Source organism: Vigna angularis, chromosome 11, assembly GCF_016808095.1.
Source record: "Vigna angularis cultivar LongXiaoDou No.4 chromosome 11, ASM1680809v1, whole genome shotgun sequence".
In the NCBI taxonomy this organism is placed as follows: Eukaryota; Viridiplantae; Streptophyta; class Magnoliopsida; order Fabales; family Fabaceae; genus Vigna; species Vigna angularis.
The window spans coordinates 9,773,964-9,797,876 of NC_068980.1; the positions used below are offsets into that span (position 1 = coordinate 9,773,964).

At 30.6% G+C, this 23,913-nt stretch overlaps 2 protein-coding genes across 2 annotated transcripts; one reads left to right on the plus strand and one right to left on the minus strand.

Annotated features, from left to right (window-relative positions):
- The first annotated feature begins 1,104 nt into the window (after positions 1–1,104).
- Positions 1,105–3,884, plus strand: LOC108333082 (chaperone protein dnaJ C76, chloroplastic). The gene is made up of 9 exons (XM_017568413.2): positions 1,105–1,399; positions 1,595–1,723; positions 1,808–1,937; positions 2,083–2,203; positions 2,725–2,806; positions 2,944–2,997; positions 3,196–3,234; positions 3,371–3,470; positions 3,596–3,884. The coding sequence occupies exons 1-9, from the start codon at positions 1,169–1,171 to the stop codon at positions 3,724–3,726; spliced, it is 1,017 nt and encodes a 338-aa protein (XP_017423902.1). The 5' UTR covers positions 1,105–1,168; the 3' UTR covers positions 3,727–3,884.
- A 1,805-nt stretch (positions 3,885–5,689) lies between these two features.
- LOC108333689 (uncharacterized) lies at positions 5,690–6,853 on the minus strand. Its single transcript, XM_017569166.2, has one exon. It carries the CDS (start codon positions 6,806–6,808, stop codon positions 5,963–5,965), a length of 846 nt encoding a protein of 281 aa, XP_017424655.2. The 5' UTR covers positions 6,809–6,853; the 3' UTR covers positions 5,690–5,962.
- Positions 6,854–23,913: the final 17,060 nt, after the last annotated feature.

Consider the following 23,913-nt stretch of genomic DNA (forward strand, 5'->3'; position numbering starts at 1 on the left):
ATTTTAAATTAATATATAAGTATTATTTAATTATTTTAAAATTATTAATTTATTATTTATAAATTAATTTTATTTTATTTAATAAAATAAGAATTGTTAATTTAATTTATGTATTATTATTTATATAATAATTAAAATTTTTGTTATAAATCTACTAAACGGATGTGACACATCCGTTGAATTAATTGTTTCTTTTAGTTTTTAAGTTTTTTATATTTTAAATTAATATATAAATATTATTTAATTTTTTTAAATTATTATTTAATTATTTATAAATTAATTTTATTTTATTTAATAAAATAAATATTATTAATTTAATTTATATATTATTATTTAAATAATAAATAAAATATTTTTTGAAAATCTATTAAATGGATGTGGCACATCCGTTTTTTTTTAAGTAAAAATAATAAATTAAAATATAAAATATGTAAACGGATGTCAACATTTGTTCACGGATAACAATATCCGTTGAAGGTGAAACGGATGTTGACATCCGTTTTATAATAAAGGTAAATTAGGTATGGGATATTGCAGAGAGCGGTTGGTGGTGGTGGAGGAAGCAACTTTCTTAAAAATATGTTGGAGTCCAATTTAACATTTAATCCAATATAATGCACATTAATATATATTAAATTTTTATCTTTATAAATATCATAAATAGTATTTATTTAATTTTTAAAAAATTATACTTTATTTATTTAGGTAACTATTACTTAATTAATATTTTACTTACCAACTTAAACTTTGCTTTGCCTGTTACAAACTAAATTTGCAATTGACCCAGCTGCAATGGATTATCCAAATGGGCCGGGCTATTCAAATCAAAAAGCATTAAAGGCCCATTGCCGCTTTCTTTTTTCTGGAAACATTGCCTCATATTCCGTACTTGCTATGTTTGTTCTGATTCTGAGAATGTCTTGTGGCTGTTAGAGTGACATGTCAGCAAATTTTCTTCCTAAAAAAGTTAAAATGTATATTTTTCAAATAAATTGTATAATTAACCAAAATATTTGTCTGTTCAACTACAGTATATATTTTTTAATATAATAATAATAATAATATTTATGGCTGAGATTGTTTCCAGTATTTTACAACTGCAGCAACCCAAGTTCACACACATATTGATTGGAACAAGGTTCTTCTGAGTGGAGTTTGGTTTGGAATTATGGCTCAGTTATTGTCTCCAGTGTGTATGGAGGCACTGAAAATCCACAACCCATCATTGAATTTGTGTTCAAGAGGCTCATGGCGGATGCTGGTGAAGACTCCAAGTCATTGCACTTTTGTGACACAAAGTGGTAAGCGAAGAGGGTCTGGCAGAGTAAGAGTTACAGCAGAAGATTCAGTTTCTCCCACTGATACTATTGCAGATGACTATTATGCAGTTCTGGGTCTGGTGATGCTTCAAACTCTCACTTCCTTCTCTTTATTTCTGCTTAAAGTATTCAAACATGCACACATATAATGAGTTTGGAAGTATTTCTAAGATGAAAAACTCTATAAGTTTTTAGCTTACTGTAATCATTAGACATGATCTGAATGTTTGTCAAATGTTACGTATAATTAAGATGTGGTTGGTCTGCTTTTCTAGCTTCCTGATGCCTCACCAGAGCAGATCAAGAAGGCATACTACAATTGCATGAAATCTTGCCACCCTGACTTGAGTGGCAATGATCCTGAGACCACCAATTTCTGCATATTCATTAATGAAGTGTACACGGTTGGTTCCATTTTAAGTTTCTAAAGTTTTAAGCTTTGGGGGTTTTGTCTGTGCTTTTACTGGAAATTGACTATTCCAGTGCAGGTGCTAAGTGATCCCATCCAGCGCAGGATTTATGATGAAATTCATGGCTATTCTTTAACTTCAATCAATCCTTTCCTCGATGATTCAAGCCCAAGGGATCATGCCTTTGTTGATGAGTTCAGCTGCATAGGTAATTTGTTCTAATTACTTAAAATAATATGCTTTATTCTTTTGCCTGAATTTATACACCATTGTGGATACCAGCTATGCTTGTAAGTTTTGCAGTGAGCAGTTAAAAAGCATCTTATATAAGTATGCTGCAAACCCTTTTACAGGCTGCAAAAACTGTGCAAATGTAGCCCCTGATGTGTTTGAAATTGAAGAGGACTTTGGAAGAGCCAGAGCATTCAACCAATGTGGGAACCCTGAATTAGTTCAACAGGCGATTGACAGTTGGTATCTCTAAGTTTCCTATATTTATTACTTATATATGTACTGACACATTTAATCTGATTATAGAACAAGTATAATGAACATTACCGAGCTTTGCTTCTAAGAGTGGACTTAGATTTCACTTTTACTGCTAGTATCTTTTCAAGATGTATTTCTGATGGTGGATCTTGGCTTTCATACTATTAAAGGTGAAAAGAATATCTCTAAATGATCAAAAGGAACCATAAAATGTTGAAGATTGGTTAATATAATTTGACATGTCTTAAAATGCCTACCACTTTTCTGAGAGAAGTCCTTTCATTCAATTGTCCCTTTTTATTATATAACTTGAGAATTTAAGATCAGAATCTTCTGACTTATGTGTGCAGTATTGTATAACTATACAGACACAATCCATTGAGATGTTAATTTTACTTTCTTATAGGCCCTAGATACTTGAGATTTAGAACCTTTGCTATCACAATAATATCTGCTCAGAGATTGCTGGAACCGATTTAACTTAACCTTTGATTTCTTAATTTCAGCCCTGTTAGCTGCATTCATTGGACATCTGCTGCACAACTATCATTACTTGAAGATGAGATGCGCCGTGTCGAACGAGTCAATGTAAATCCTAAATTTATTATATCCATGCTATAAGCTTGCAATAGAGTCCCTAAATTTATTCTGGACTTACAAATGCTCATGATCTTGTAAGTGTTTTATACTTTTTATATATCTTGTAACTCTTTTTCTATGAGCAGGTTGCCCTGATGCTATCAGGAATGGGAACAGCTTCAATTGATGTTTTCAGAATGGTAAGAATAAAGAAATGAATACAGGAGTTGTTCCAATCTTTTTATCTAAGTTTGGTGGATATTTGTGGGTTGATGGGGATTTCTTGGGTTGCAAGTCACAATAATCATATTCTGCAGAATTTGATAATTCTTAATTTTCAAGCAGATTTAGTGTTGTAATGGTACTTGTCTAACATGATATCTATGTATTATTGACAGGCAAGTTCCAGATGGGAAAAGAGGCAATCAAAAGTCTTGGTTAGAACTCCTAAGTCCTAATTGTGTTAATATGATTCACTTTATAATGTAACTGTGATTAATTTACTCAGCTAAAAAGCTAGTGATGAACTAATTAAGTTTTAAGCATAATCAAATATTCATGTGCTTCTTGCAGGAAAAAGCAAAATTTAGAATGATGAAGCAAGAAGGTTCTGATAAGAAAAGTTCATACTGGGACAATCTGTGGGGCAAACAAAAAGAGTACCAAAGTTCAGGTACGACGATGTGAAACTACAAAGGGGATATAAACTTCAAATTATTGTAAAATATAAAAATTTGCTTTTTAGAAATCTCTGTTTATGTCATTTTAAGTGTCTTTCAAATGGTAATTGTTTGGCAGATGAGGAAGTTGAAGAAAGAGCAAGAAGAGCTGCTTCAGCAGCAAGAAGATGGAGGGAATACTCAAGGAAGGGTGTTGATAATCCTCCAACATTTAAACTCCCAGAAGCAAACCCTGCCAAGGAAAAATGAACATTACTTAAATTATCTTCTGTATAATTTAGTCCCATGTAATTAATTCATGTATAGCCTCTCATGAACTAATGAGATCTTTCTCACTCTACTATCTGTGATTGTATATGCAGCAACTATAGTTATACAAGGGGAAAATATAAGAAAACTATTACTAAGTCCTTTTACTTTTTTTCATGAACAGCTTTTTCTCGAATCATGGTTGTAGAATATTCTTCACGTGTGCACAAATAATTGCAAACGAGTCTTGTCTTTACTTCTCTTTGCAGATTCAATTATGCAACCCCATGGACGAACATGAAATGCAAATTACACGACCAAAACATAGACATTAAATGAGGTTATAGGTGATAAAATGAAGAAGTACCTGAATCTGTGTATGAGTGAGCAACTTCATGTTATAATGAGAAAATGATTAACATAATTGCACCCTCCTAAGAGCATCCAATCTTGTGGCCCATAGCAATACTTGAGAGAATATACTTTGCTCTCACAAAAAGACGCTTTATACTTTACTTTATGTATGGAGCTCCTCAACAATGTATATTTTGAAAATTAATTTAGTACCAATGCTATTCAATGTCTAACTTTAATTTGAAATACTCTAATCGCATTAAGTTGGGCGTAGCAGGTACAGATAGTCTCTTTTAACGTTACACACACTCACATATATATATGAAGTACTCTAGGTTATATTTAAAATTTAGACACAGATTATATTATTTGGTGATCTTACTAGCGAATATAAATAAAATAAATATATAATTAGATGTAAATTTTATTTTATATAAAATTTTGTGAAATTGAATTAAGGTTAAAGTCTTATCACTTCATTTTTTTATGCGAGTTCTTTTGAGGATAAAAAAAGATTTTTTTTTTATTCTTTAATTTTTCTTTTTGTGGAGATTTTCAAATAAACACTTAAAAGTTAATTTTAAAAAGACACACTCAATTAAAATGTTGATAGAAAAAAAAATCATTTAAACTTAATGTGATGACCCAATGTAGAGTTTAAGGTGAGAATTATTTGATAATAAACTTTTTTTAAATTTTATTTTTTAAAATAGGTCCTTATAATTTGTCTTTCACAATAGCACTGCATAAGAAGAACGCACAAAAGATTAATCTTTTTGAATATGAAGATAAAATAATAACTGGGATGAAAAATCAATTATTTATAGTATAAATAAAGAGGTATATAAACAAATTGTAGTTATAAATTTCTCATCAACAATTATCCTCGGGAGTATAATTGAATCAAAAAGTATATTAAGAGGGTGTTTTGGTGAAATATACAAGTAGTGTTAAAAATACCCTTTGAAAACAATGTATACTTTTAAAATTCCTTGCTTAAATCAAAAGGTTGTATATTTGATCACTCCCAAATTGGTTTAAAAGTAGCATAAAGTCAATTTGATATAAAAATTCGAGAAACACAATGATTAAAAAAATTGAATTTGATCTCTAAGGTGTTTAAAGAATGCTTTTTGAGTATTGTCTGATGCAATCATGAGACCCCATTTGGCAGTGGAGTTGCATGAGTGGATGGAAAGTGGAGATGACTTTGTTTTTATTTATCTTAAAGTGCCATAACAATCGATTTTAACATTACATAATTCAACATTATACTAAAAGTGGCTGCACCCACTCCAGTCTAAATAATTACTAGTGGCCCTCTTTATCTTCTTCTTTCTATCACTCAGGCCCAGCATTTGTTTTATATTTTAAAAAAATAAACAATAAACAAAAATAATTTTAAATAAATATAAATTATTTGTGTTTCAAATTATGATTTCTGTGAACAATATCATTTATTCAACAGTTGTTCAACTTGGGTTGGTGTGAGGCCGTGTCGACCACATCATTGAAAGCCTATTGTTCAACCTATTGAGTTGTTCAGTTATCTAGAAAGGAGAAAACAAATAATTGAAGAAGCATGAAGAGTGTCTCAATGCACTTGAAAAGAAAAAACAAATGAAAATTCTCTGGAAGTAAAGATGCAAAAATGGACCATAGATGTACCTTCTCTTCATATCATGTGCTTCATTTCGCAAACTGATGAAAACTGCACATGGGAAAAATAGGGAAAAAGGGTACAAATTACAAAATATAACATAGGAAATGTACATGTATTATTGTTGCAGACAGAGTCAAACATATACATCTAAGGACTTTCAAAACAGAAGAAACAAGATTGTGCTCAGAACATCCACCAGAAAAGGAAACTCATTCGTTGTTATCTTACAATTGATGCTACTGTATGAGCCCAGAACCTGAGATTGTCCTTCATGTCTATCTCATTTCCTACAACTGGTACCCTCCAATTTAGCAATGGATTCACATGTTTCTTTTGGTCTAAAACACCCCAAGCTTCTGACAAATAAGGCCTGCAAATCACAGTTTCATCAATGTTATGTTGTGAACTCAATTCTTCTGCATCTTCTCTTCCTAGCCTTTGCAACCCTGGAATCAGAGAAACCAATCTTGAGTCTTTGTCCTCCTCGGAAAACACAAAACCCAAATCCATAAAGCCTTTTAGCTCCTTGAACTCAAGGTCTGAGAGGCTTCTTGTTGCTTTTCCTTTTCTGAAACTTCTTCTTCTTCTTCTTCTTCTATCACTGTGACACACTTTTTTGGTAGTGACTACTTGTTCATCTTCATGCTTTCCGTTACCTTTTTCCGGTGGAAAATCTCCCACTTCCTTCCCAGAAAGAATTGGCATCAGCTTCGGTGGTGTGAGGACAGAATTTGGTGATGGAAAATCAGAGAAAACACCCATACTTGACCCCAGGTTTTGGTCACTAAGAGACCTCAGTTGCAGGGTTGAAACTCTGATGAGCTTTGAATCAAAAGGAAGCACTTCCTTCACAAGGGACTGAGATGTTGTGTCCGCTGTCGCATGAAAAGGTGACGAGGTTTTGTTGGTGAAAATTGTTGTCTGAAACCAGAAAGTATCCAACAATTTCAGAACTTGTTCTGCATCCATTGCTTTGGTTGAAATGAATGCTGAGTAAACGTTGTTTAGGGACAAAAGGAAGAAGAAGAACAACCAATAATCAAGAATATTAATGCTAAAGGGCATTGCTTGATTGCCCCATACTTTATAGTTCCCATTTTGTTGCAATGTTGGATATCTAAAGCCCTTTTTTCCAAAGATTTTGGTTCTAAAACTATTATTTTAAAAATATGTTATTTATTATTGATTTTCAAAACAAATGTTTAAAAAAACAAAAAAATGAGGCTGTTTTCTCATCCCTTGTCGTTCTAATTCAAAGATGTGTGAATGGTAGTTTTTTTAATTAAAGAAGAAATCAAACACACCCATAAAGTTTGAATTATTATACTGCATCTCTCAATAATGCAAATGTTTCGTTCACACTCATTTTTTACTTTCCTTTATGAGAGTTTATCTGTCAAACAGTGACTAGAGTTTTAACTTCTTTCGAAAAATCAAACTAAAATTAAGCAAATTAATTGACTGATATTTTAAACTTAGAGTGAAATATTGATTATTTTTCTTAAAATTAATTAGTTTATTTCTCCTAATATGAAATGTATTTATTGAAAGAACAAAATTGTTTTAAAAAGTGATTTATCTATTTTCATTTTTAGCCCAGGTAAATAAATTTATCTGTTTTATATGTCTTGACATTATTCTTATTTAAATATTATTTGACAAAAATATAATAATTGTATCAAAAAATTATCACTAAACACTGATTACTTTAGAACATATGTAATTATTGACAGTAATTAATTCATTTGAAAAACTATAAATACATGTTTAAAATAAGAAGTAAATAATTGTATTTAATACATATATTAATTATTATAAATACATATTTGAAATAAAGAAATAGATAATTATATTTAATATATATTAATTACTAGAACGATCAAATTTTTACTAATTTTGATATCAAACTATCTTTCCATCGATCTCTGTATTTAACCAAACAAACAAAACAATGATAAAGATTAATATTTAAATATTCAAAACACACTTAACAGGAAATAATTGATTTCCACCTATAAACAATAAGTATCAATATAAAATTTGATATGTCTCAACATGTCAACACTCTTGTGAAATGCCTTAATGAGTCAATTGCAAAATTAACTACAAGTATGTGAACATGGAAATTATTCGTCACACTCACAATCTATCTAGAATTTTAACGAGTAGGGAAAGAAATGGTTAGAAACATATAAAATGGTTGAAACATTTAAATGTTTATTAGTTGTTAGGTGTTAGTTGAAGAAATAAATAACTTGTGTGTCAGTGAAGGACATGATCAAATATTTTCTTCTCTCATTTATTTTGCAGATCAGTGAAGTCTTGTTCACTTATTTATGAACTTATGAGAACTGACATATGAATGTGAGTAGATTTGACTTCTGTATCCAACTATGATATTTATAGTGTTCTCTTATTTCTAGTCTTCTTATTTTTTAGTCTTCTTATTTTGAAATATTTCATTTTCATTTTTATCGTTGAAAATTTTTAAACATAATTAACATATGTTTAATTTGAGAAAAATAAAATGTTTTATTAGTGTTTGAAATATTTTCATATTTTTCTTTTTTACGTTCCTCTTCTCTACGTAATAAAACGGAAAATTGAATAATTTTTTTAAAAAGTTTCGTAAAGCTATTTTGATAACAGACATGAATAGATGATTTAATGACTAACACATTTTCTACAAAACTTTTGTGCAAAGGGATAGGATGGGTGAAATTAAAAAAATGTAATGAAAACCTCTTTTATAATGTTTTTAACTTAATCCACATCTAATTCTCTTTAAATGAAATACAAGACTTTCAACTCTCGAAAGAGGATATAGATTTTAAACTTTCCTTATACAATTTCAGTAAGTGAAGCATTTACAGGTAATGTTCAATGAAGAACTATAATCTATTAGATAGTCTAATGTAATTTTATAGAGTATTCAATGTTTGCATAGAATGCATATTCGATTAGTTTGCCTGAATTAGTTCAATTGCTTATATAGACCTTTGAAATACGATTGTTGATAGTTGTTTGAAAATCGTTCGCCTTGTGTCTACGTTTTATCAGAGTTGGTAGTTATGTTATAATGACACATCTTCGTACGCCACTCAATTTTTTGTTTTATGTTTTCTCTTCTAAACATTATTCTTTTGTGCCAAAAGCCTATTTCAAGCATGACTTGCATAAAACAATTTAATAGTTGCTTTTGGTTAATGCCTTTTAGTAATCAACTTGTTTTTTCTATGTCTTCGTCTTCTAATACTCTTTTATTTGTCTGGGTAGGGCTTGATGAAAAATACCTATATATCATCTATTATTATTATTATTATTATTATTATTATTATTATTATTATTATTATTATTATTATTATTATTATAAACTTATGAAATTATTAATCTATCAAAACTTAATAATATCCATCAAGATCAAAGCACTATAAATGTAGTCAATATTTTTGTTTTATTTTTTGAATGTTTAGTGAATATAGAGATGGAAAATAAGAATAATGGATGAAATGAAAAATAAAGATGATTGAATTTAATTAGATGGATGTGATGATCCATGAAAGTGTAGTAAAACAACAAGAACACTAAGGTAAATTACATAATATAAATTATCAAAGAAACTTGTAACATAAATCAATGAAAACAATTACTCAAAATTGCAACAATTAACAATGGTTTAGTCATTTTCTTGTTTGCAGCTTTTCAGATAGTATGATTTGTTTTTCAATTTGTCACACTTGTAAAATAAAAAGTAAACCTGTTTCTACCATTCCTTGAACAGTTAAAAGATTTGAATTCAAATTTGAATAAACTACAAGTAACTATCTTAGAACTATTTTTTTGTGAAGTTTACATTATTTGAGCAATTATCATCCATTAAGCCTTTAGGTCAATTGTTTTTTTGTTTTTCTTAATGTTATTGATATATATCTTTGATTCATGGTTCCTTTTGACCGATGTTTAACAAAGGATAGTTTCTAAAGAATTATATGTTGTTCGTCTTATGGTATTCATATAAAAAAAAAACACTTAGTAAAATTGTCTTTCATTCACATCGTCTTTGTAAAATATAATCATATGTAATTTACACCCAATGAAGCTTAGGAATACTTGAGACAACATTCAGATACTCTTGGAAGGCATTTTGTCCTTCATTGACACCATCTTGTGAGGTTTTATGAGCTATAAGTTTTGGTTTCTCAATCTTCATAAAGTTATGTTTCAATAGATCAACCAATATAAAATTTGACTCTTAATTATCAACCATTACGGAATGTCTATCTCTCACACCCACTTTTTGATGTCCATAAGAATAATATATAAGGTTGAAACATATACTTTAACATATAATAATGTTATAAATAATTGCTATTAACTTATGATTGTAATAATGTAATCTCTTCTTATATTATACATTGTTTTTGTCATTTGTCAGAACGTAATATTGTCTTAATATTTTACTTTGAGATTAAAATATATACTAATAGAAACTAAATGTGCTAATATATAATATTTCCTTTTACTTCACACAAATTGGAAGTATAAAATTATAAACAAAAATATCTTAAAATATTATTCGATAATTTATTTCTAAAATTGTTAGAGAATATATTTTTTCTTAAATATATTTATATAATACAAAAAATTGACATCAATGTTATAGATATATATTTTTTTATTTTATCCTTTTATTTTATTTTTACATAAAGGAGTTAAATAAAATAGAAATTTCATTGATCATGTTACAATTTATTACATTTATATAATAGCAATCAGTATAACTAATTAAATTAAAAATTAGACCTATAATTAATTTGGTCATTATGGTATTAAGACAAGATCGTCTAATAAGACAAGATCATTTAACAACTTATGTTTTGAAGTTTAACAAATCATGTTTAACGAAATAACATCTAATAAAATAAACTGTGTAGGATAAGATTGTTAGACGATGTAATCATAGTAACATTATTTTAAACGTTTAACGTTACTCTGAAAACAAAATCAACTTAAACGCTAAGTACACATACCTTTCCTAAACACATAATGTCTAATATGTTGAATGCATATACGAATAGGACTTTTTCATTTGTTGTGTTCTTTTTATTTGTGCATATTATAAAAGTACAAAGTTTTTTCAAATGTTCTACATTGGATCAAAAGAACGTTAAGAGATAGAAAGATATTTTTGGAATGTTTTTTCAAATACTTTATGCTCTTCTCATCCATACAAGTTATCTATGCAAAAACACATAATTTTTGACTTTGTACCAAAAGATTACCTACTTATAAGAAAGTCAATGCTTCTTGTGTTTCATATGGTAGAATAATGTACTACATACTCCATGTTTACAAAACACATGAATATTTTTTTGGCAAAGGTATTAATAGTCAACTATAGAATAATGTACTCAACTTACTCCATGTTTAGAAAACACATGAATATTGTTTTTTTTTTTGCAAGTGTATTAATAGTCAACTATAGTATAATGAATTTTAAGTAAAAATGTCGATCCCATAAGAAACAATTTTGATTAAAATAGGTAGTTTATCTCAATCAACATATATACAAGAATAAAAGTTGGTTCATAATTGACTATTGTAACACTATACTAAGTTTTCATAAAATTATTATCAGCACAATAAGTCAGTTTAAGAAAGTTTCAATAAGAGAAGCTAAGATTGAATTTCATCTATTTCATCGTATGTAATATGAATGAATATCATTATATAACATCTAGAAATATCAATATTGATGCAACACACAATAATCATTTATATTGATTACTCACGTATAAAATTCATAAGATGAGTTTCTTGAATATTGATTTCTCACATATCCAACAAACTATCTAGCTTTATGTTCAAGTGTATAAGCAATTGATTTACTGAAATCTATACCTAGCATCTTAAAACATCAAGTATTTTTGTTTGTATAAGATTTTCAAAAATACTTTCCAATCAAATTCAAAAATCACAATCAAGAATATATTGATAAGAGATAATCAAGCATTAATAACATAACAATAATACTAATATTGAGTAAAAACTAAAGCTGTCAAAATGGGTCACAACCCGCGGGCCAACCCAGCTCACTACGGGTTCGGGTCAGGTTGGGTTTGAAAAAATTGAATTTTTTTTATGCGGGTCAGATTTCAACCCGACTCATTTAAACCCGGCTCATGCGGGTTGAACCTGTGGTGGGCCGGGTTGGCCCACCAACCCACCTACCTAATTTTATTTTATTAATATTTAATTTTAATTTTATAAAAAAAATATTTATTATTTTTTTTTGCTTGAAAAAATTATTTAAGTTCTTCATTTTCAAAATTAATTAAACACTCATGTTGGGAGTGAAATTTGGGAGTGAAATTTGTTTAGATTTAAATTATAAAAAGTTTGTAATTATTTTTTATTTTAAAAAAATTGTAATTAACTGAGTGAGTGAGTCAACTCGTTTACCCACCAACCTGTAGTGGGTTGGGCCGGGTTCAGATTTTTCTGGCTCGCTAATAAATGAGCCGGGTTGGGTTGGCTTACTAAGTAACCAACCCGTGGTGGGTCGGGCCGAGTCGAGTCGGGTGACCCGTTTTGACAACTCGTAAAAACATAATAGCTATATATATATAAATATCACCATATTACATCCAAGTTTAAATCGATTACATTCAATCCCTAGAGAAAAGATTAGTCACCCATGGCAACCATTAAAATCCTAAGAGTTGAAGAAGAAGAAATTGAATAAACTTTGATTTATATGTCTTTTTGTTCCTTTGTTCTTCACTTCGAGAGCTCTTCCATCCATTGTTTTTCTTTCTGGCTCATGATATATAAATATTGCACGCGTTCTTACCTAAGCTAATTGATTCTCATCTAAGCAAGAAGGTTCTTCAACGTGAAGAAAGTCTTCTTGCTTAAGCTAAATTGTTCTCACTTAAGTGAGAATGACCCCAAAATTAATGACTCACTAGATGAATCTTACTCAGACAAGGTCTATATCACTTAGGCGAGACTGACAATAATTCTAGCTTAGGCGAGACGAGGTCACTCTCACTTAAAAAAAACGTGGTATAGGCTTAGTCATTTCCTCCTTTTTATCTTAAATTTCCTAAAACAATAAACAAAACAGGAATGAATTATTTCATTTAAATTAAGATTTGAAAACATATGATTAAATTTCATATTTATTAGGAAGTTTAATATCAAATAAACACAATTTAAAATACAAGTGCCAGAATTCCATGTAAAATTTTACTAATATTTGAGACTTATCAAATAGTACGCAGGCAGAGAATGTGTAAAAACTAAATAGAAACGAGCTTTTTAATGGTGCTTAAAAGCTTGTCTACCATTGTATCAACATATGCTATTAATTTTTACTTTGAATAAAAGAGAGTATATTTTATATCATTAATATAAAATTATATTTCAAATAATATATCAATTTAAGTAATTAAACTAATAAGCTACAAACCCATTAATTTCTCGAATTTGGATTTCTTATTAGTAATTTGTCTTAAAGATGGATATTATAAAAAAACTTAATAGAGATATTGAACTTTGATTTGTTTGAGTAAATAATCATCAATTCAATTTTAATAATAGTAATTAAAATATAAAATATTAAAAGAAGAGTTTTAAAGCATTAGATTTATAATTTTCATTTTTTATATGGTATTTAATTTTGTTATTTCTATTATACTTAAATTTTTATTTGAATTATTTTCAATAATATGTAGGATAATCTAAAGTAAAACAGTCACTTGTTCAAAGGAAAATAATTTTGTATTTAGAAATGCACAACATTTAATTAGTGTTTTCAAAACAAGTAACTCAACTTGGTCTACTATAGGTTAGTTACTTAGTGAGTCAATTCAACCCGGTTTATTTATTAGCGAGCCAAAAAAATTTGAACACAGTACAACCCACCATGGGTTGGTGGGTTAAACGGATTGGCTCACTGACTCACTTAATTGCAAGTTTATTTTTAATCCAAAAAAGATTACAAATTTTGTGTAATTTAAATTTAAATAAATTTCACTTTAAAATAATGTTAAACTTCGAAGACAATTAAAAAAAACATACAATCCAAATGTAATCCAAAAGCAAGTACAAATAAGTTTCTAATATTGATCATTTTTATGTCACTTATCCATTAAAAAATTAGAGTATTGAATGGATAAATTCATAATATTTTGCTTTTAAAACTTTTTTTTCTTTATCTCATTTATAATATAATAAATAAGTGTTAACTAATAATATTAAACACAAAGTAATTAATAATTAAATTAAATTAGGTGGATTGATAAATCAACTTACTTATTACAAATTCAATCTGAATAAGTCGGATTCTAAGTAAACTGACATAAAAATTGACTCATTAAAAAATTATGCTTTTTCAAAATTCAATCCTACCTGAATTCGTGGTTATCGAATTCGTCTAAGAGGTTATGCTAGGTGGGTAATGTTTATGTGTAACACAACATTTACGTAGCGTATGGAGAGGTGCATTGTGGGGGTACTATAAAATAAGAAAAAACATTATTGAATATTGTCAAAAATTCAACGGTCTCTTTCTATGATTTTATATATATTATCTAATTTTAATAATTAAATTAATTTTAATTTTTTATATTTATTTAAATAAAAATATGTATTATTAAGTTAACACACCAACTCTTCGGCCTAGTAGCCAAGCCTGTTAATATAAAGATTTTGTAGATCTAGTTGAAAAGACTTGTACTAACATTATTTTAGGAATATTGGTCATGTGATAAAGTGTTAATATTTATTTTGTTTATACTTACGATACATGTGTATACTTTTTTAAATAAAATTAGATATTTTAAATATAAATATTTTTAATAAAAAAATGAAGTCATAATTCGCCTCTTATTAGTGTGAACATGAAGTTGTAGAGAATCACGTGTTGCCAATGGCTTTCACAAAGAGACAAAAGATTCAACAATAATTGCGATTTCTTTATCACGTGCATAATAGACTATGAACACCACACTTAAATACACATTTTACCTACTACTTTTCTATATATTAACGCTGCTTTTTTTTATGCCATGTTTTTAATTTTGAAAATACAATAGCCTTAATTTTCATCTTAACTAAACATTATTTTGTTTTTTTATAAAAAAAAGTCATATAATTTTTTTTAATAATTCCCCATTTTCTACAAATGTTTAATAACTCTCTAAATAAATGTCATTTCTTCCTCAACCAGTCTTCCAAAACTACATAAACTTTTTTATATATTAAATTCCTTTTTTTGACTAGTAGTTTTGTTTAGTGGTTATATTTTTTTTTTATAAACATTTAACTAGTTTCAGTAGCCTCTTTGAACGTATTATCAAACCTATGAAAGCAATCTACTCTTTTGAACATACTTTTTTATTAGTTATAATATATTAAAATTATAAAAAAATTAAAATCCACCTATTATTTGATAATTCTCTTTTATATATGATTTTTCAGTTTTTTAAAAACTTAACTAACAAAAATTGTGATAGAAATAATATGTTAAATAATATATTAGACATCTCACCTTTAAATAAAATATTATCGATGTATTATGTAACATCTCATTTCAATAATATATAACTATTAAAAGAGAATTCACACGTAAACAATCAAAATATAAATAACTAAAAAAACATATTAACATAAGGCTAGTAAAGTTATTTAATAGATGACTATAACATTAATTACACATGTATACAAGGATCATATATCACTAAGAGTTTTATCACACTGGAATTAAAAGTGCAACACTAGTGTTTTACAAAGAAACTAACATCTTACTTGAAACTTTCGTTGTGTCACCATTCAACATCTAGTCCACAAATACATCAACATCTACTCACATCATTTAGGTGATTATTGTAAAAAAAAACAGAAGCACACAAACAGACAAGAAAGAAAAGTAAGTTATTGTACCAAAAAGCAATCATATAACATTTTTATAAGAGTAAGCACATAACACACGTAAATCAATCAACCCTAAAACATACAATTATTCATTTTAGACTTGACCATCAAGATAAATGTATTGATGTCAAACTTTGAAGGTTCTACACTTGTAATGGTGGAATAACTTGTCCACACAAGCTACTACACAAGGTTAGTCCGTCAACTATCTATAGTCAAGGAAAAACCCATAGACTATGACCTTCTACTACTCCTAACGACATACCCCACTCTTATCTACTTGAGATTGGATGCTTATTAGAGTTTAGGATAACCCATAATACGGAATCCATATATCAATACATACACTATAGAAACACCACCATAGAACCTCCTCAAGAGATCCATGGAATTAAGCCAAACACATACCATATTCATAAACAACAATATACTCATTATCATCATAATTTCATATTTGAAAAAACTCCATACACTATTACAATCATGTTATAAATCAATTAAGCATATAATTCATGTTATATACTAACAGAAAACAATGTAAAACAAGTCTAAGCCAAAACAAAAAAAAAAATCAGAAAACACAGAATCATAAATTGGCGCTCAACAGTACATAAGTACCGCTCAACACTAGACCATTCGCAAAAACTGACCGCTTAGAGGTGAAAGGGTGGCACTCAATGGTCTAGAGGTGAAATGCTCCTAGAGTCTCACTGTCAAGCCTGCGCTCAACTCCACCTCGGCACTGCTCAGTGTCATATAAAACACCTGCACATTCAATTATTTGATTTAGGAAACTAGAGACCTATTTAGATAATCAAATTAGTATTGTTGACTTAATGCATGGTTTACAAGTAGGTTTAGATGTCAGAATGAATATCAATTTGCTCAAATGATTAGATTCTTAGTCCCTCAATTCAACATCATAACAATTAAAATACAAGCAATACACAACAAGCAACATAACAAAATTTCTACATGCACTACAAAAAAGAAGGGCATTACCGAAGGCCAGAAGCCCTCGGAAACAGCCCAAAACCGTCGGTAAAAGGTAATTACCGAAGGCTTATCGACGGCCAAAGAGCCCTCGGTAAATCCCTTGTCGCTAACATTTACCGAGGGCTTTTGCCCTTCGGTAATTACCGAGGGCCAAAAGCCTTCGGTAATTTCCGAAGGGCGAAAAAAAAAAGGGCGTTGGACTGCTGTAGAATGTGATGCATATATATTTATATATTCTGGGTGATTGATATGTGTAGCATCCAATACAAAAGCTACTTGGTTGGTGTACCTTTTTCACTTTTAATTCAGCTATACACACATATATAAAAGGCTACACCTACAGAGTTAGAGACATTAAATTTGCAGGAAAGAGACAGGTTAATTAAAAAAAAAGGACATCTTAATCTCTGGGTACTGAGAATCTGTGAATAGTAATATCAACACCTCCCAACACATTAAAATTACACAAACAAAACTCTAAATTATGGAGACCATATGAAATAGAACATAAATGAACAGTAATATCAACTTTCTTACACCAATTTAAACTTGTTCAAGCTTTCCAAAATATTGCCAATTATGCAGTAAAATAAACCAACCCTTACTATTGCCAATTATGCAGTAATGATAAACCATCATACCACCAAAATAAACATTCAAAGTAAGTGAGGGACATCAACAAAACCAATTCGAATTGAAAAAGCAACCATGTTGCCAATGTTAGAAGTTAATATAGCCTTAACTCCCACTTGAGAAAGAAAACAAAGGGGAATACCTCACTATAATACTTAATGCGCCAAGAGGGGTAACTAGAACCGCTGGGGCAAACGCATATGCAACAAAATTTGCAACCTCTCCTGCAATCACTGTACATTAAACCATACAGAAACAGGTTCTGCAAGAAATCAGATGAAGAAAAAATGACCATGACAAACAAATATTTGCATCTAGCTAATAATAAAGCATGTAAAACATGAAATCCGGGTTCCACTACACAATGTAAAACGAGTCAGTTGATCCTAACTTACCAGATTCAAAAAATTTATTAAAAATAAAATCCAATTAACTCCAGACAATTAATTGATAAAATCAAAACCAATTATTAATACAAGACAAAGGTAAAAGAAAATCTAGAATCTAGCAGCCCCGTCCTGCCATGTTAAAAAACAAAGTTTTAAGCATAAAAACAAAATTAAAACAACACTGAAAGCTTACTTGTGATCATTCCCACCCACCAGAGTAGCTCCAAGAGATAATAATACCCACCAAAACCTGCAAAATGGCAAAGAAAACAAAATCATGTATAACCAATTGGTTGACTTTATGAGCAAACCACTGTTGAAGATGGTGGCATCCAACAATACTAGCTCTCAGCCCACCATTTTTATCAAATTCAACATATTTTATGTTTTAATTTATCTTAATGTAAACAAAAACAAGTCTTTATAACTCATTTTTTCTCTTTTTATGACCAATTTAATCATTATACAGTATCTATGATATTTGCATTTAATTACTAATTATTTTAAAGTCCTGAAAAAGATTGTTATAACTTTACTTGTTCCTAATTAGTAACAACCAATAGCAGACCAGCATAAAAAAAAAAAATAGCTGTCCAAGAAGAAAATAAGTTGTACAGTTTAAGAAGCTCCATGGAAAATGTATTCAAACAACAAATTCTAGTGCAGCAACAAGTCCAATCCACGTTTAAAAATTGAATACATCAAGAGCAACACCAAATAAAATTGTCACTGCATTGTTCACTCATAAATCTCACTTTTGTTGGTTCTTTCAGCTCTTTGTAATCATTGCTGTTATGATGCAGACTTTGAAGTTTAAAGCCAACCACTAGAAGCTTAAACCAGTAACAATTTTGACAATAAAGTGCAGTAACATATTTCAAACCAACATTGGCCATTTTTGCAGCATCCACTAAGTCCCCTCCGAGCTAACCCAGCTTGTGCTAAAATCTCTTCAGCACCAAGAGTGATCTGAACCCAGTCTTCCAAGGTTTCACAGCTCCATCAAACAAGCCCATCTGATATCAAGATCATCCATCTGCACAAAACAAACAGAATAAAACATCAAGGCTCCATAGCGAACCCAAAAATCCTTCAAATTTAGTGCATTCAACCCAAGAACACATCCCCAATTTCCAAATCCGTTTTCATCCTACCATCCGAATCGAAGATCAACAACAACTGTACCTTTCATCGACCTCCATCCGATGAACCCGTCGTTGATACTGTCACGCTTCAGATGTTGCCGATGCATCTCGGATCACCATCGTGCCTCCCCTCCACCCTGAATCTCCCTCGCCGCCGTCGCTCCAAAGCCGCCATCTTCCCCGCGCCACCAATTTCGCAAAAGCAGAAACACGAAACACACAGAAAGCACACCCCCGCGAGAGTCATCTAATCGCGATCTTATCCCCTTCGCAGACCGACAGAGCCACCACGAAAGAAGCCGTAGCGCATCTCGCTACCTCCATCACCATCGCAATGCTATTCGCTCCAGATCTACCAGCCTTCACTAGACAGTGAAACTCTCGTTGCCGCCGCATTCCGGACATCTCCCATCAACCCCGAAACCTGCGTCAACGAACCTAGCCGCAAAACCCCCAAATCGGCGTCAACCAACCCAACCGCAGAACCACCAAACCGGCCTCAGCGAACCTAGGCGTAGAACCCCCAAACTGTCGTCTTCAATCCCAGCCAAAGAATCCTCAAACCATTATCAATCAACCAACCCTCACTTATCCCAGAATCGCTCAATATTGGAGGGCACAATGGAGGGCACCAGCAGAATAGGGAAGGGAAGGGGGAAACTTCAGAGAAGAGAACAAAGGGGGAGGGAAATTGAAAAATTTGGGAAAAGCGACGAAGCGTGAAGAAAATGAAATTGGGGAACCAAAACCCAGACTTAAATTAGCGCGAGAACGTTGCCGACGGCTTAAAATCCTTCGGTAATCATCTCAATACCGAGGGCTTCAAAGCCTTCGGTAATATGTTGTCGGTAAATCGCGCTTTTCCAGTAGTGATGCCAAATAACCTATTTCAGACCAAAACAAACATGCAGTACAGTTTATCACAACATCAACATCATTAAAAAGTGATAATTAGCCTGACTTATCTGTTAGAAGACAAAACTACTCTAAGGAACCTAGAATCGTTCTTACGGTTGAAGAAACTTTATTTGCTCCTACAAACTACATAAACACGATCAGATTACGCTGTTAAGATCACTGATCAACAAAGTGTCTTATAGAATATTCAAGTGAAACATGTAATACACAAATGGCTACATGCAAGAGAAATGAAACAGACCAAAGGAAAGAGAAAAACCTAACTTACTCTTTTACAAAAATTGATCAGGTAGACTTAGATCTTGTCTTAAGGATCAATTTTGTGATATTTTATACTCAAACATATAGATAAGAAGTAAGAATTTCTAGAGAGAAGTCAGAGAATTCTAAAAAAATTGTTTATAAAGTATGATATATTTTAAAGTAATAAAATTAGTTTATAACAAAATTATTTATATTAAAATTATTTAATATTAAAATAATCAAGTTTCACTATTTTTAAACTATTATCACTAATAAAATATTATTTTAATTTTTTACAATTTATATTTTTTTATTTTTATTTTAATAAAATATGATAACAAATATTTAATGAACTTTAAAGTGATAACATATCAAAAGTTATAATAATATCTAATATAAACTTGTTTGGAGAGCGAAATAATCAATAGAATCCATCTTCAACTATGTTCCAAGAAAAAACAGCATTAAGGAAATTACTTATTTGACCCAATCTATTTTTTGACACGTGTCTATTGGGTATTGGCCATTTCAGAAAAATTTAGAACATCTTCTTTCGACACCTATACAAAATTTCAGTCTATTTGGTCATTCAAGCAAGAATTTGTGTTGGCAATGTCTTTTTTCTCCTCAACTATCAAAGCTTTCTTCATCTTCTGCAATGGTATTTGGGACTTTTACCATCTTCCCGCCAATTCCGCCGTTCTGGAGGCGCCGTCACTCTGCTTGATGGTTCAATCGAGTACGATATTATTTGAGTTGGAGTTTTCTGAGGATAGCTATTTGAACCAGAGTTTCAATATTCTTCTCCAACCTCCTTTACATTTTCCATTACGTCTCGGTAAAAAAATTTTGCTTTCTTAAACTTCTTTTGGTGTTTTCCTATGTTGTTTTCTTCAACCTCCTTTCTCATAGTTTGTTGTTTTTTGAATTTTGAATCTATAAGATTTCTTGCTTTTTCTTTGGTTGAAGGCTAATTCATTTTTCAACCCATATTTGTATTTTCGTTGAAGGTTACGTTATTTTTCGTTTCTTATCGATATTTTTTTTTTTGCTTTCTTGAACCTCCTTTGTTGTTTTTTTATGTTGATCTTTTGAAGTTTGAAAATTTCGTTTTTTTCTTTGGTTGAAAGTTAGTTGTTTTTGGAACCCATGATTGTATTTTCGTTCAAGGTAACGATTTTCTTTAGTTATTTCGTTCAACCTAATGTTTGTATTTTCCAGTGTCCATTATGTTTCGGATCAATCATATTTTTTTTATTGCTTTCTTCAACCTTCTTTGCTGTTTTTCTATGTTGCTCTTTTGAAGTCTGAAGCTAGCTTGAAGCTTTTGTTATTTTCTTTGGTTGAAAATGAGTTCTTTTTTGAACACATGTTTGTATTTTCGTTCAAGGTTTCATTTTTCTTTCGTTATATATATATTGGTCTGTATTTATGTGTTTGGGTAAACGTTCAGGTTATTAATGAAGTTTTTGGTCTACAGTGATTGATTTATGTATTATGTTTCGTACCTTTTTCTTCTTAAATCAACTTACTGAGCAGATGATTAGGAAATTTGATATGAAAAAAGATATTGACGGAAATAGAGAAGCCTTGAAGCTGGCCGTCAAAATTATATATCTCTGGGTGTTGGGAAACAGGGATTTTTCTGGATCAAAAGGGCATATGGAGATGATTTTTATGGATCAAAAATTAAATTACTTTGTCAAAGTCATTCTTTTTTATATGAGGATATTACAAACTAGGTTTAGTACCTCTTTTGGTCCCTCGAAAGAGAGAGGTTATGTTCAAAATGGTCCAACCTTTTTTAAAAAGTAACAAATGATTTCAACTTTTGAAAAAATGGATTAAGTTAATCCTTTTTACTAACGGCGTCAAAAATTAAATGGTGCAGTTGCTCCCTGAACAAAACTTAATGACGTGTCTAGTTTGTCTTATCGTGTGGCAGTTGCGTGACAGTAAGGTTAAAATTGTGACAAAAAATAAATTGGATGCTGTTAAGGCTTCCATTCAAAGGAGTTTTGAGACTGTTCAGATTTAGGAGTAAATAACTTTCCACTCAATCTGCTTCTTTGTCTTCTCAAGTTAGATTCTTTATTCTGCATTCCAAATAATTTCTGTAATATTAATTTCATTTTTTTAGAAGATTATTAATTATTAATCTGTGTGGAGTTACTTTTCACAAGATCTTCAATCATCCTCCAAATTTTGAAATACCACAAATATGTTAAAAATTTTCATTTATTTGAGAAGTGGAGGAGTTTAATTTTCGTGTCAGAAAAAAGTAGTCAAGAAACAACCTGTCTCTGCGAAGAAACAACCCGCCTCTGCCGTGACCACTGCACCGCGAAGAGGTCGTTTCTGCGCTTCCCTACGAAACAACCTAAAACAAAGAAGAAGAAGAAGAGGGTTTTCCTTGCACCACGAAGGACCTCGCGATTCCGCCACAGTACTCGCCAGATCGTGCCACCGCGAGCCACAACGACCTTCTTCGACATGATCTCCTCACGTGGTCCCTCGCGAACACACCGCCAACTACCATAGAAGACAAAAACACTGCGTGCGTCGCGCTCCCGCATCTTTGTCGTCTTTGCCGCCACAAGGCTTTTGCCTTTGCTCGAGACAAGGATAACTCTCAAAGTAGAGTTGTCCGCGAGAAAGAAGAACTCAGAGTTGGGTTGTTAGCGTGAAAGAAACAAAAGAAATTTGGGAAGAAGAAGACAAGTTCTTGATTAGGTTTCTAATAGTGAATCAACTTTTAGAAGATTAGAGGTAATTAGAAATTGCTATTTACAGTGGTTAATGAAACCCTAACTCTTCATAAATTTTTTAATTATAAATTAAAAAGAATCTTTGCCCAATTCAACATTTTTTAGCAATTTTTTTAATTTTTTAATAATAATTTATTTTCCTTTAAAGGATTATTCAATTTTTTATTTTACATCTCATTTACCTTGACAGTGTCATACAATCATTAAAACTGGACACCTCATCATGTTTTGTCCAGGGACACCTGCACTATTAAAATTTTGACGCCATTAGCAAAAAGGATTAACTTGACCCGTTTTTTCAAAAGTTGAGATCATTTGTTACTTTTTAAAAAAGGTAGGATCATTTTGAACACAACCCCTCTTTCGAGGGACCAAAAGAGATATTAAGCCTACATACTATGATTATTAATTATATATGCTATGATGTTCAGGATACAAGCTCACAGAGGGGAAAACTTATATAATACATGATTTGAAGATGTAAAAATCAAAGCTCAATTTAGAGTATCTGAGAACCCCTTGAAGTTATTGCTCATAGAGCCACCTTTGTACGGCCACAACCCATTGCAAGTGTACCTATGAAGGTGTTGAACTTCAAAAGTATAAAAGAGATTATAATCTGTTGATTTATTGATTGATAGATACATTGAATTAAATTTTTATTTTGTCTTTTAGGAATTCCTACCTCTATTTTTTTTTTTAATATTTCTTTTGACTTTTAGATGTAATTGGTGTTGTGTACAATGTCAAGATTAAGCTGCAGAACCATAATGTCAAGTTTGAGCTGAAGGACTTGAGGTCAATTAATAATATGTGTGGTGTTATTTAACTCTCCAAAATTAATAATATCATTCTTTACCTAATCATCATGGGTGTGTTCACATGAGGTGATTTGTGAGAGATGATTTGGGGGAGAGTAGTTGCATGGATTTGATGGGATTTGAGGGTAATATTTTTGTTGTTTTTTTGAGTGGATTTGTGGATAATTGAGAGTAGAGTGGAGCGACGAGATGGAGGCTCGTTGGGAGGAGCGGACGTAACTGGAGGAAGAAGACATTGACGGGGAAAGAGAGGTAGGAGAAGGTGGTAGGAAGAAGACATTGTACCCCTCCCACGTTTCGGAACTGATTACCACTCTC

What these genes read in the sequence shown, in the direction of transcription:
- LOC108333082 (XM_017568413.2), top strand. Translation starts at nt 1,169, where the DNA reads ATGGCTCAGTTATTGTCTCCAGTGTGTATGGAGGCACTGAAAATCCAC. An exon ending in ATTATGCAGTTCTGGGTCTG is followed by an intron (nt 1,400 to 1,594) that starts GTGATGCTTCAA and finishes CTGCTTTTCTAG; the next exon opens with CTTCCTGATGCCTCACCAGA. An exon ending in CAACAGGCGATTGACAGTTG is followed by an intron (nt 2,204 to 2,724) that starts GTATCTCTAAGT and finishes TCTTAATTTCAG; the next exon opens with CCCTGTTAGCTGCATTCATT.
- LOC108333689 (XM_017569166.2), bottom strand. Translation starts at nt 6,808, where the DNA reads ATGCCCTTTAGCATTAATATTCTTGATTATTGGTTGTTCTTCTTCTTC.